This window comes from Phodopus roborovskii, unplaced genomic scaffold (assembly GCF_943737965.1).
Source record: "Phodopus roborovskii unplaced genomic scaffold, PHOROB, whole genome shotgun sequence".
NCBI classification, from domain to species: domain Eukaryota; kingdom Metazoa; phylum Chordata; class Mammalia; order Rodentia; family Cricetidae; genus Phodopus; species Phodopus roborovskii.
The window spans coordinates 27,808,417-27,820,517 of NW_026126480.1; the positions used below are offsets into that span (position 1 = coordinate 27,808,417).

General features: G+C 45.1%; 1 protein-coding gene across 1 annotated transcript in view; it reads left to right on the forward strand.

Annotated features, from left to right (window-relative positions):
- Vps35l (VPS35 endosomal protein sorting factor like) overlaps positions 1-12,101 on the forward strand; it is a 99,808-nt gene that overhangs the window by 69,431 nt on the left and 18,276 nt on the right. Inside the window, exon 28 of the mRNA XM_051192792.1 lies at positions 11,573-11,712. Coding sequence (XP_051048749.1) covers positions 11,573-11,712 — 140 coding nt within the window. The remainder of the gene's footprint in view (positions 1-11,572; positions 11,713-12,101) is intronic.

The following is a 12,101-nucleotide window of genomic DNA, read 5'->3' on the forward strand; positions in this document are numbered from 1 at the left end:
AAAGGTCTCCAAAATAACACAGGTTCTTGCCATTGTCCTTGGTTAGCTATCATGACTTCATATAAAGACTTTGTTGCTGAAGACACCTCACACTTAGGCTGTAGAGTACAGAGAAATCAATCTCAACCTGACCTGGAAACTTCCTCTTTGCTGACTAGTTCCCAAAATGTCAAAAGGGTCTATGTAGACTGCTGTAGGAGAGAAGACCTCAGTGGTCCTACCTAGCACTGGACTGTAAATGCTGCAAAACTGACTTGTGGAAAAGTTGTGTCCTGTGTAGTAGTGGCATGACGGTTATGGGTGGGCTCAAGGACCTGTTCCACAAGAGAAAATTTCATGCTTGGTCTTATAATTCTGGCCTTTTTCTTTTTCCTCAAAAATCTTTATTAGTTAAATTTGTTCTTTGACACTTTCATACATATATTTAGTGTATTCTGTTTTCTCTTACCCCATCCTCTCTTATCTCCCTCCTTTTAAGTTTTAGCTTCTTCCAATGTACTGTTTAAAAATTTCTGTGCTAGAGTTCAGTTCACATGTTCTGTCTCCGGAAAGCCTTACTCAGTCCCCAATCACCCGAGACAGACAAAAGCTAGGCCAGTTCAGTCTTTCAGGCATTCCTTTGGCCTCTTGCTTTTTAGTCATTGCTTCCTCACCATTGTTATTAATTAGTAAATAGGTCATTGCTGCACAGCCTTTCCCCTTCCTCCTCAAGGTCACCATGCCCAGAGGCCTTACTTTCTCAGTTTGCTGTGGCAGCAGAGCTCCTGGCATTGTGTACATCATGTGTGTTCTGTAAGAATGTCACAAATGACTGGTAATTGCATGATAGCAATAGTTGATAATTTTCTTCTTTTTTACTTATTTGGGGGGGGGTGGTAGTAGCAAAACAGCTACTGTGTAGCCCTGGCTATCCTGAAACTTTCTCTGTAGACCAGGCTAAACTCAGAGATCTGCCTGCCTCTGCCTCCAGATTGCAGCAACCCATTTTTACTTATCTGTTCTTTAAGAACAGAATCTTTGGCTGGGCAGTGGTGCTACACATCTTTAATCCCAGCACTCAGGAGACAGAGGCAAGCAGAACTTTGTGATTTCCGGGCCAGCCTGGTCTACAGAGCAAGTTCCAGGACGACTGGGACTGTTACATAGAGAAATCTTGTTTTAGGAAACCAAACCAAACCAAAAAAAAAAGTCCTCAAATCCCCAGTTGGCCTTGAACTTCTGATCCTCCTGTCTTTCCTATGCTGAGATTATAGGCATAGGCCACCACACCCAGTTCCTGGGTACTGGGGATTGAGCACCAGACTTTGTGTATGCCTGGTTGTCATTCTACCAAAGGAACTACATCCCCAACTCCAATAGTAGTGTTGGAAGTGCCAGGCAAAACAGTCCATGCCTGTAACCCCAGCACTTTGGAGGCTGAGACATGAGGATCCTAGTTCCAGGATTGCCCCTCTGCCCCCCCCCCATTGAGATGCAAACAACGAAGACAAACTCAAACGTTTCAGAGTGAGGGTGTACACAGTAACAGAGGCATCTGTGAGGAAGACAGCCCCAGCCCTCTATGGGTGAATTATTTTTATATTTACAGTAAAAGTAAGTGCAGTGGGTTCTAGCGTGTGCTGAGACGTTGAGACCCGAGGGCACACTGGTTGGAGCTGCTGTGCAGGTTAGCTTGAGGAACCTGGGAAAGTACGGAGCAGGCACCGCTGCAACTGCAGTGCCGGGGTCTCTGGCTTCTGTCACCACGACAGGTGGCAGCTGAGGAAGCCCCTGGGGCACAGCAGTAGGTGGGAAGAGGGCATTTGCATTTCGACTTCCTGGAAGCTGAGAAGCAGGCTGGGCAGTGTTGGCGCATGCCTTTAATCCTAATACTCTCAGTCGGGAGGCAGAGGCAGGTGGAGCTCTGTGAGGTCAAGAGTAACCTCATCTACATAGCGAGTTCCTGGTCAGCCAGAGTACAGCCAGAGCTGTTACACAGAGAAACCGTTTTGGGAGAGAAGATGAGAAGCAGCTTTTGAAGGAGAAAACTGTTTCCTGTCACTCACCAGGCCCTCAGCATCTGTGTAGAAGGCCACAATATGATGTGAACAAAGCATCCTTTGAGTATGGCAGATGTGACTGTGTCCCCAACCTCGAGGCCTCTTTGGTCAGTTATTATAGCTGGAACAGTTCACAGGTAGGCAGTGGCATGAAGCCTGCAATCACAGCTGAAAAGACAGACCCCTCTGCCTCGGGGAGTGTGGTGACCAGCACTGACTGACAGTTGCTGATGGAACCTCAAGAAAGCAAGTGAGTCAACTCCAGCCATGGCTTCCTTCCTTCCTTCCGCTGGTGCATTTCTTGCTCATTATTTTTTATATGCAAAACATTGTATTAGAAACAAGAATGCACGAAGAGCCCCTGTTTTACTGAGGGAGAGCCAGTCTGTTGACTGTTAGTGCATAAGGCAGTATGTGAAAGTGTCTTTCAGTGTGTAGACATGGGGACTCTTAGAGCAGAAAGGAGTGCGTTATCTTAAAAGAGCCAAAAAGCTTCACAAAACAGATGGCATTGAGAACCTGGGAGGGAGGGATGGTTTGGATACCCACAGTGCACCTGAGGATATTCTCGAGCCTGAAATGATGGTACAGGAAAGGGCTAGGGGCCAGGAAACAGTCTGATGGAGGAGATAGAGTTTAGAAGATAGATTACGGCCTTACTGTGGAGCATGCTCAACTCCCAGCAAACAGGTCATTTCATTCTGCATGTATTACTAGTGGGTCACTTGTCTTCATTTTGTAGGTGAGGAGAGTGAGGTTTGGGGTTTGCTGGTGGCATCCTGTCACATGACCTTACCTAACATTGAGACTCTGTAAAGCACCATGCTGTTAAGGACAGTCCCTTCATATCAGCACATATGTTCATTCCGATCCCAGATGCATATGGTGCTAAAGACCTGTTATCTTAGATTGACCATGTGATACATTTGTGGAAAAAAAAACTTTGTATGTGTGTATATATGGTGTACGTATCTGTGTGTGAGTGCAGGTGCATATATGCCATGGTATGCTTGTAGAGGTCAGGTCACAGTCTTGTTTTGAGATGGTCTTTTGCCAATTAACATTGGAACATGCACGTGGGTGCTAGGAATATGAACTCAGGTCTTCACACTGCATAACAAGCACTTTATTCAAGGAGTCATTTTCCTTGGTCTGTTTGGGTTTTGTTGTTGTAAGGTTATTTTTGTTGTTGTTTTGAGACAGAGTCTCAAGTAGTCTGAAGTGACCTCAAACTTGCTCTAAGCCAGAGATGACCTTGAACTCCAGATCCTCCTGCTTTGTCTCCCAAGTGCTGAGGTTGCATGCATGAGCTACCATACTGTGGCTCCATAAAGTTTTATAAAAAACAATGAGTCAGAATTAAGAAATAGGGAATACTTAATCGCTAGTGATTAGGGAAAACTAGGCTTGCTATTCACGGACAGAATGACCAGCCACCTACTGGGAGCTTTCAGGGAGGACAGAAAGTCACTACCCGGGCTCTGACCCACAAATAGGAGGTAAATGTGTGAGCTGAGAGCAACCTTGGCTTAGTGCAGAGCCCTGAGGGAGAGAGCAGATAGACACTGGGAATGTTGGTTTGGTGCTGATGAAACTGGAAATTATTTATATGTCTCCAGTGGACCTTCACATTAAATATTGATGTCCAACGTGAACGGAAAGGGCATGTTGCCGAATCCATGTGGCAAAGTCAAGGTTATATTAAGCTGTCATTGGTAACGATTAAGCAGTAATGAATATGCCACTTAATTGTCTCTAGGCATTTGTACTTCTGTAAAGCTTTCTCTGTTTTAGCATCATTGAAACAGTGGCCCTTATGTCATGAAACTTAACTGCTTTCAGAACAGTTTCTGTTACACAAGCCCAGGTTGGCAGTAGCGGGATTAAACCTCGGTGGCCAGCTGGCTTCTGGACCATGTGGCCTCGACAAAGTCATCTGTATGTCTTGGTTGCAATATATCAAGTTGTCAGGATCTGGGGTGTGTGTGTGTGTGTGTGTGTGTGTGTGTGTGTGTGTGTGTGTGTGTGTGTGTGTGTGTGTGTGTGTGTGTGTGTGTGTGTGTGTGTGTGTGTGTGTGTGTGTGTGTGTGTGTGTGTGTGTGTGTGTGTGTGTGTGTGTGTGTGTGTGTGTGTGTACCTGCACCTATGTGTATACCTGCATGTGGAGTTGGAGGTTAATATCAGGTTTTGTTCCTCAAGAGTCATCACCTTGTTTTTTGAGGCAGGTCTCACTAGCCTGGAGCTCATGTTGAACAGCAGGAATTCTCCTTTTTTTGCCTCTCCAGCACCAGAGTTACAAGCGTCTGTTTACACATCAGACTTTTCCTATGTGTACGGGGATTCTACCTCAGGTCCTCATGGGTATGCAACAGGTGCTGCGCTATCTCCACCCCAAAGCCTGTGCTGATCTGTTTTATTTGCTAGCTTTTACTGTATTGATGCTGTCATTACACCTAAGCCACACAGAGATGGGGAGTATTGGAGACTGCTAGAGATGTTTTGCAGTGACTGTGGACCTTGGGAGAGTGAATTATTCTCATAGGTAAGAGCCCTGCTTTAATGAAGTATGTTTAAGGGAGGAGGTCTGCAACCCCTTGTTAGGTCCTGTCATATTAAACTGTGATGTCTTCATTCCTCGATCTCTCTGGACTGGGTTGATTTTCCAGCTGGGTTGGCCAGGATGACCTCTGAAAGCTTGGAAGGCTGGGAGTGAGTTAGATGCTTTGTGATATTGTTTGTTTGGCAGTAGTGAAGTCTTCCATTAGCCCTAGCCTAATGCTTTATGAAAGAGCAAAAATGGCAGCTGAAGGTGGCTGAGTTAAGACTTCACTGTTGTTACTCATGATTCATACACTGAGTTATGGGTTTCACTGCAAACAGCAAGGGTAACGAACATGCTCCTATCACAGTCCTATCTTAATGTATGTTATCATGGGTGTTCAGGGGGTGTGCCTGGATCTTGTTGAAAATATAAGCCATCTGTGGTTTCACATTTTGTTATAAAGGAGTTCAGAGTGCACATTTGAAAGAATTCTAGCAATAGGACTTTGTTAGGCTTCAGTAAGGCTGTGGCTCAGTCGTTACAGGTTCTGTCTTGCTTGCCTGGGGTTCTAGGTTCAATCCCTAGTACTGCCAAAAGAGAAAGAAAAGATTCCAATAATGTTCTCTGTATCCCCCTGCTTCCTTCCTTCAAAAACTTGTTATTAACAGGACATCTTTTTTCCTCAGTTCTTTTCTTCTATATACTGTATGCAAAATTTCTCTGTATCCCAGCAGCTGCTCCCAAACAACCACTCAGAGGCTTATTATTAATTATAAATGCTTGGCTGATAGCTTAGGCTTGTCTCCAGCCACCTCTTACAACTTAAATCAGTCCATTTCTATTAGTCTTTGTGCTGTCTCCAAGGCTCATTTACCTCATCTATAAACTTTCCATGTTGCTTTTACTGGTCTGCCTCAAGACCTTTAGACTCTGCTCTTCTTCTGGGCATTTTCTTTGCCCTGAAAATCCTGCCTAGCTATCAGCCAATGAGCTTTTTATTAGCAATGAGAACAACACATTTTCACAGTGTATAGAAGGATTATTCCACAGTCATATACCCATTAAAAATAACCATTGCAGGGCTGAGGATGTAACTTAGTTGGTAGAGTGGTTGTCTAGCATGGGTCATCAGCACTATATAAAAATGGGCATGGTGGCACATGCCTGTAATCCCCTCACTCTGGAGGTAGAGGCAGGAAGATCAGAAATTCAAGGTCATCCTTGGCTATACAGTATGTCTTGGACTATCCTGGGCACTCTACCCCCCTCCTTTTTAAATTTTAGATTTATTTTATGTTTTCTGTATGGCAAATTTTGTCTGTATGTATGTATGTGTACCGCATATATGATGGGCTCCAACAAAATCAGAAGAAGGCATCAGATTGCCCGGAACTGGGGTTACAAATGGTTGCTGGCTGTCATGTGAGTGCTGGGAATTGAACTCAGGTCCTTCATAAGAACAATAAGTGTAAAGATTCAGGCATTATGCTGGCCTGCCTTAGTTACCTGGCAGAATGCACTCAGGCAGTACCCTGGTCAGCCCAGGGTTCCATGACTACTAGTCTGGACTCAGGTGCAAAGGACCCCTTTAAAAGAAAGACCCTGCCCACTTAAGTTCTCTTTCCCTCTCTACTGTTCCCCTGGGGCAGACAGGACTTTTTCTGTCTCCCTCTTCTTTTCTTTTCTGTCCTCTCTCTGTCTCTGTGTCTCTTTAGCTCTTTCTCTTTTCTCCTGTTCCTCTTTTCCCTTACTAATAAAACTTCTTGCTAAGCTCTGTCTGCCTGGCATGTTTATCTTCCACCTTGGTCACCCTCACGTGCCATGGAATCTGCCAAGATTCTCCATATGCTTTATCATAACAGTAAATGTTCTCAACCACTGAGCCAAATCTCCAGCCCACCCCACAATTTTAAGCCTATTCTTTTTGTGTTCTGTGCCTGTCTCTTTTGTCTCTCTCTTCATCCGTCTGTATTCTCATTTGACATGCCATCTTCTCCTCAGAAAGGAAAGAGTGGAGTCTTCTGTTGTTGTCCATTAGCCTTTCTGGCTCACCAGGAAGTCTTGCCTGGCCCCCACCTGTCACACCATATACACAGATCCGACTCACTGTAATGGCTGTCAAGGATTCTACTTCTCAGGTTTGGGAAGTGCTGTAAATTAGTTTTCCTTCCTTATGTCTCCTTCAGTACCTCCTTAAATGTTCCTTTTATTGGAAAACATTTGGACCCTTTCCATATTGTTGCCCTTGGCTGACAGTGAGTATGTCTACAGTCTTAATTCTGAGCATTTTGAAGCTCTCTAAGAATTGTCCCTTCTCTTAGAACATGTCATCCTGTTGTTCAGACAGGTAGATTTAGGAGATGGGTACAGAACAGAAAGTGGACTCCTCAGGTAGGCCACTGCATTACCCACTCAAGCCAGAAGAAGCTCTGGAGCATCATGGGAAACCTTCCAGCAGTCTCGAGATCATTGCAATAGGCTTGTCTGGAAACCTTGGACCCTGGAGCAGGCCTGGTTTCCTGGGGGAGCTTCTCAGAGAGGACCTCTCTGACACATGTGCTCTGTAGTGCAGACCAGGATCCTACTCAGTCCCCATAGAGTGAGATGCCCTAGGCTAGTGCAGTTCTTTCCTAACCCAAGACCTTCCATATGACAGCAGGGACCTGGGATAATTGTTTTCTTGGACAAGTTTTCGTGTATCACAGGCTGGCCTTGAACTCACCATGTAGCCAAGGAGGGCCTGGGGAGGGAAGCATGAGATAGGTGGCAAGGAATTGCAGCAGCAGCAAATACCTGAAGACTGACTGTGAGCCAGGTGCCATGCTGAGGTGCGGGTGAGACTTTGTGCCTTCTCCTCTTTGTGGGGAGTTGTGGGGAGGACCCAGGGTCTTCTGTGCCCCAGACTGGCCTCACGCGGCACATAGTCCAAGATGAACTTAACTTCCTGAACACCTGTCCGCCTCCTGGGAGCTGGAGTCCCAGGCAAGTGCCACTACACCTGGTTTATGCGGTGCTGGGGACTGGTGTGTGCTGGGTAAACACTCCTCAACTGAGCCACACCCCAGCCCAGGATAGCATTCTTTATGAATGAAATCTGATTGCTCCTTTTATTTGTTGTCTTTTCTTTTTTCGAAATCACATGCAGTTCATTTTCTCTTGAAGGCATTATCTTCTGTGGCTTGGAATAGCTACAAAGTGCTGTTTGATATCAACATTAGCCAGGTACAGTGACTCACACCTGAAATGCCCAACTACTTTGGAGACTGAGACAGGAGAATGGCTTTAGCTTAAGGGTTTGGTTACAGTCTGCTCAACATAGTGAAAACTCCGGTCTGTTAGAAATTTTAAATGTTACAGTTTTTAGGGTTTTGTTTTTGTTTTTAAAAAGGAAATGTGTTGTTGACAGATTCTTCAAACTCTGACTAAGGAAAACCTGTTTTCACTTGTAGCCTTTTTCTTTCTTTCTTTTCTTTTTCCTGAGTTCTGTTTACTAAGCTGACATGGAGAAATCTCCCAGACATTTTCTGGATGGGGTGCGCCTTCTGGGAATGGATAAAGAATTTGCCTTGGAACCATGTGTGCCTAGCCCTTAAATAACTGGGTTCCTGCATTAGAATAGGAGCTGGGTGGGGTGAGTGACAGGAGCCAAGGGACAAAGCTGCTGCCACTTTAGTGGGATATAATAATAGGCACATTTTCTGGGCCACTGGTAACAAACACATAAATAGAAAAACATAAGTGATCCTCCACGTTGTTTGGAGCAGTTTTAGTTCCTGCGGAGCGTCCTGCCCATGATTTTCAGCAGGCTTTCCAGTGCAGCAGAGTCATCAGGCATGGGGATAGTGGGCTTCTGCAGGAGACAGCCACCTGCCTGTGCTGGGACAACTGGAAGGGCTAGGAAGCAGGGTGATGTTGGGGATATTTCTGGTTCTTTTTTCTTTTTTTATTGTTGTCAAGTATATATAACATAAAACTTCATTTTAAATAATCAGACTAGATTTTCTTATATATTTCTTCAGGGGCAGAGCCAGGTATTTCTAGATTCTTGGCATTTTATTTAAGAAGGAAATAAGGGAGATGCCGTTTTCCATAAGGGTGAGGCCCCTAATGGGTTGATCACTCTCCAATGAATGCCACATATCTAAGAGTTCCTGGGTGTCCCAAACTGTACTTGATGGGTTAAAGAGGACCCAAAGCAGGGTGGGTAGGGATGGGTGAATATAATCAAAATGCTTTGTATGGAATTCTCAAAAACATGAATAAAAATGAAAAAAAAATGGAATAAAGTTGCTTACAGATTACAAAGCAGCAACAGTCTATCTAAAATGATAGTACAGATTGGGATGGAATATACTGCGGAGAATAACAGGGAGCCACATAGGTGAGATACTCTTTGACCCAAGTTATTGTTTAGTGCCTCCTTTTGTGGGGTTCAAGAGGAGGAGTTTGGTTGCTGAGGAACATAACATAGTCTGGGTGGTTCTTTGATTGACAGATTATGTTAAAGAACCATTCTCCACTGCATATATTCCATTATGCACCTGATTTTAATCATTTTCATGCCCAGTTATGCTTAGACATAGTCTGGTAATTTCATGGGATTTCCCATAAAGGTTCACTTTGAGGACAGTTTACCTTATTACATATGTACTTAAAACTAGCTGAACCCATATCAACCTTCCTACTTCCACTGGGACATACATAGAGTAAGATAAAACTGTCCCTGAGTCTTGAAGGGGAGGAGAGACTTACTGCAGTGTTCAGAGTAAGGTTTAGATACAGCTGGGAGCTTGAGGTTACAGCTGGCCGCTGCGGAGTGCATGTCTTAGAGAGAGGTGTGAGTGTGCATAGTACAGGCAGTGTGCATTATTGGAAGAGGGGTTGTTTTGTAGTTAAGCTGTTCCCTCCTGTGCTTGCTTGTCTGAATACAGGAGTGCTGGGAGAAATGATACACTGTAAAGCTTCTTAGACACCCCACTTTGGCAGAACAGAAGAAAGGATCTGCCTTTCTCTAGAGGAGAGTGGAGTTTGCCTTTAGAGACTTAGAAGGTTAAGTGGGATACCTTCCTTTTTTCTAGCCCTATATGACCTCTGTCCTCAACATGAATGAGGTCAGCAGCTCCTTCATTCTAGACCGGAGAACTGAGCAGGCTCCTCCTGTGTAGATCCCCTGGCTAATTTTATGATGTTAGCTCTTGCTCTCCCTCTTTCCCCCAGTATTTTCCCTAGTGCCCACTGGAGTGCCCTATGCTGCTACAGCTGCTGCTGCTACTACTGCGTAGTAACTTAAAGTAGGGGATGCAGAGAGGCAGACAGTCGGGGATGTGGGAGCCAGCCTGGCAGGGAAGCTTCCAGAGTTCAGCTCAGCTCACCTCACAGGAAGCTCCATGATGAGCCTCTCCATGGTGTGTTATCTTTCCTTGAAGAAAAAAGGTAAGTTACAGGCCTTCTCAAGTTCAGGCACATGATTTTCTTGTTAACTGTGAGCCTTTGTTTCTTGGGAAGCCAACATCTGCCATCAAGCCGGCCCCTCAGGCATGCAGTTGGGGTTACTGCTTTAACCCGGGGTTTTACACCCTGCTGCAGCATTCTTGCGTGTCACTGAAAGTCATTTTCTGGTGGAAAATGAACTGGTCCGTGAACACATTTGATGTTGCTGAGCAGTAGAAGGGTTTCTGTCTCAGGCCAGTGCTTTGCCTTGAGGCTTTTTCTCATGGTCAGTACTTTGGCAGGTCTACAAAGAAGTCCTCTTCCCACCTTCCCCAGGGATCCCGTGCTCCAGCTCTCTCGGCTCTCTCCCATCTTTGGAAGTCTCTTATTTTACAGATTATTTTGTATCTCTTTATTTTTCAAGTAATTTTAATAATTCTCTGGAATTATTATTTGGTTAGATATCTCTAGAGCTCTGTGTGTGCTTGCATGTGTGTGTGCATGCTCATGTGTGCATGCATGCACTCGAATACATGTGTGTATGTAGGCAGGCATTCATTCCTTCAGACAACTCAGTGTATGTTGGCGTATTTTTTAGCACAATATTCCGGTGTAGCCTAAGCTGTCCTAGATCTCACAGTCCTCTGGGCTCACCCTCTTGAGTATGGGTTACAGGTTTGTGTTACAGCGCCTATCCTCCTGCCTTATCCTCTTGAGCACAGGGTTATAGGTTTGTGCCACAGTGCCTAGCTCAGTGTTTGTTTCTTTGTGCTAGAAGAGATTGAGACCAGGCTCTGAGCAATAACTTTGCCAGCCACTCCAGAACCTTCCACCTACACAGGTGTAAAATGAGCTCTTTCTCACTTCATACTTTATCTCCAGTCTTTGAAGTGTCCCTGGTGACAGCCCTCCATACATACCATACAATCCAGGCTAGGTTCTAGATCAGGTGACTAATGTGTGTGTTTTGTACATGTTCATGTGGGTGTATGCACGTGTGTCTGCATAAGTGCCTACTTTGGAGCATGTGTGTGGAGGCAGGAAGTTGATGTCAAGTATCTTGCTTCACCCTTCACCTTATTTTTTGAGCTAGGGACTATCAGCTGGATCTGGAGCTCATTGATTGGCTACACTGGCTGATCATTAGGCCCCAGGGATCCTCCTATTTTCACTATGCTGGTGTGGGGATTATAGGCACATCCTGCTGCAACAACTTTTCTGTTGGTACAGAGTATCCAAACTCAAGCCCCTGTGCTTGCACAGAGAGCACTTCACTGATCTAGCCATTTCCTTAGTCCCTTTTCTAGACTGTCTGTAAAAGTCTGTGCTCTGTTTTAGTCCTTCAATCTAAGGCAGTGTAGCTACACATTTTCCTGGTTGCCATAGGAACATCAATGCCTCATTCATGGTGGTTTGAAGAACCTTCAGCTGGACTCACTGGCTAAACTGAACCCTCAAGGTTGTCTGACTTCCATGCAGCTCTCAGACTGACCCCCGGCCAGTCTAAAGAAGAGCCCGTGAATTTTTTTCATAGCGTTCATCTTCTGATTTTCTCTTGCAGCTGATGCTTTTTTCAAAGCTGCCATTGGCCTCATTCCAGAAGTCCCAAAGATGATAAGCATTGATGGGAAGCTGCGGCCATCGGAGCCCTTCCTCCTGGAGTTCCTGTGCAATTTCTTCTCCACGTTATTGATTGTGCCGGTATGTTTCCCAGTAGCACAGGTGGTCTCAATTCACCCTGCCTTAGTCTCCTGAGGCCTGAAAGTGTGAGGCTCTGTCATCGTCATTATGGGCTGCTGGGAAAGAGTGCTTGAAGCTGAGCACTTCAGTAGCAGAATTGAAGGCAGGAAGGCAAAAGGAGCACTGTCCTCTCTAGTGCTGTCCACCTGGAGGGGGCTCTTCCTCTCTTAATCTTCCCAGGAAATGCCCTTACAGACCAGGCATGTCTTTATGAAAGTATTTTATTTATGTCAATGTTTGCCAACATGTATCTGTGTACCACAGGTATACCTGGTGCCCACAGAGGCCAGAAGAAGATATCAAATCCCCTGGAACTAGAGTTGTAGATAGTTGTGAACCACCATATGGGG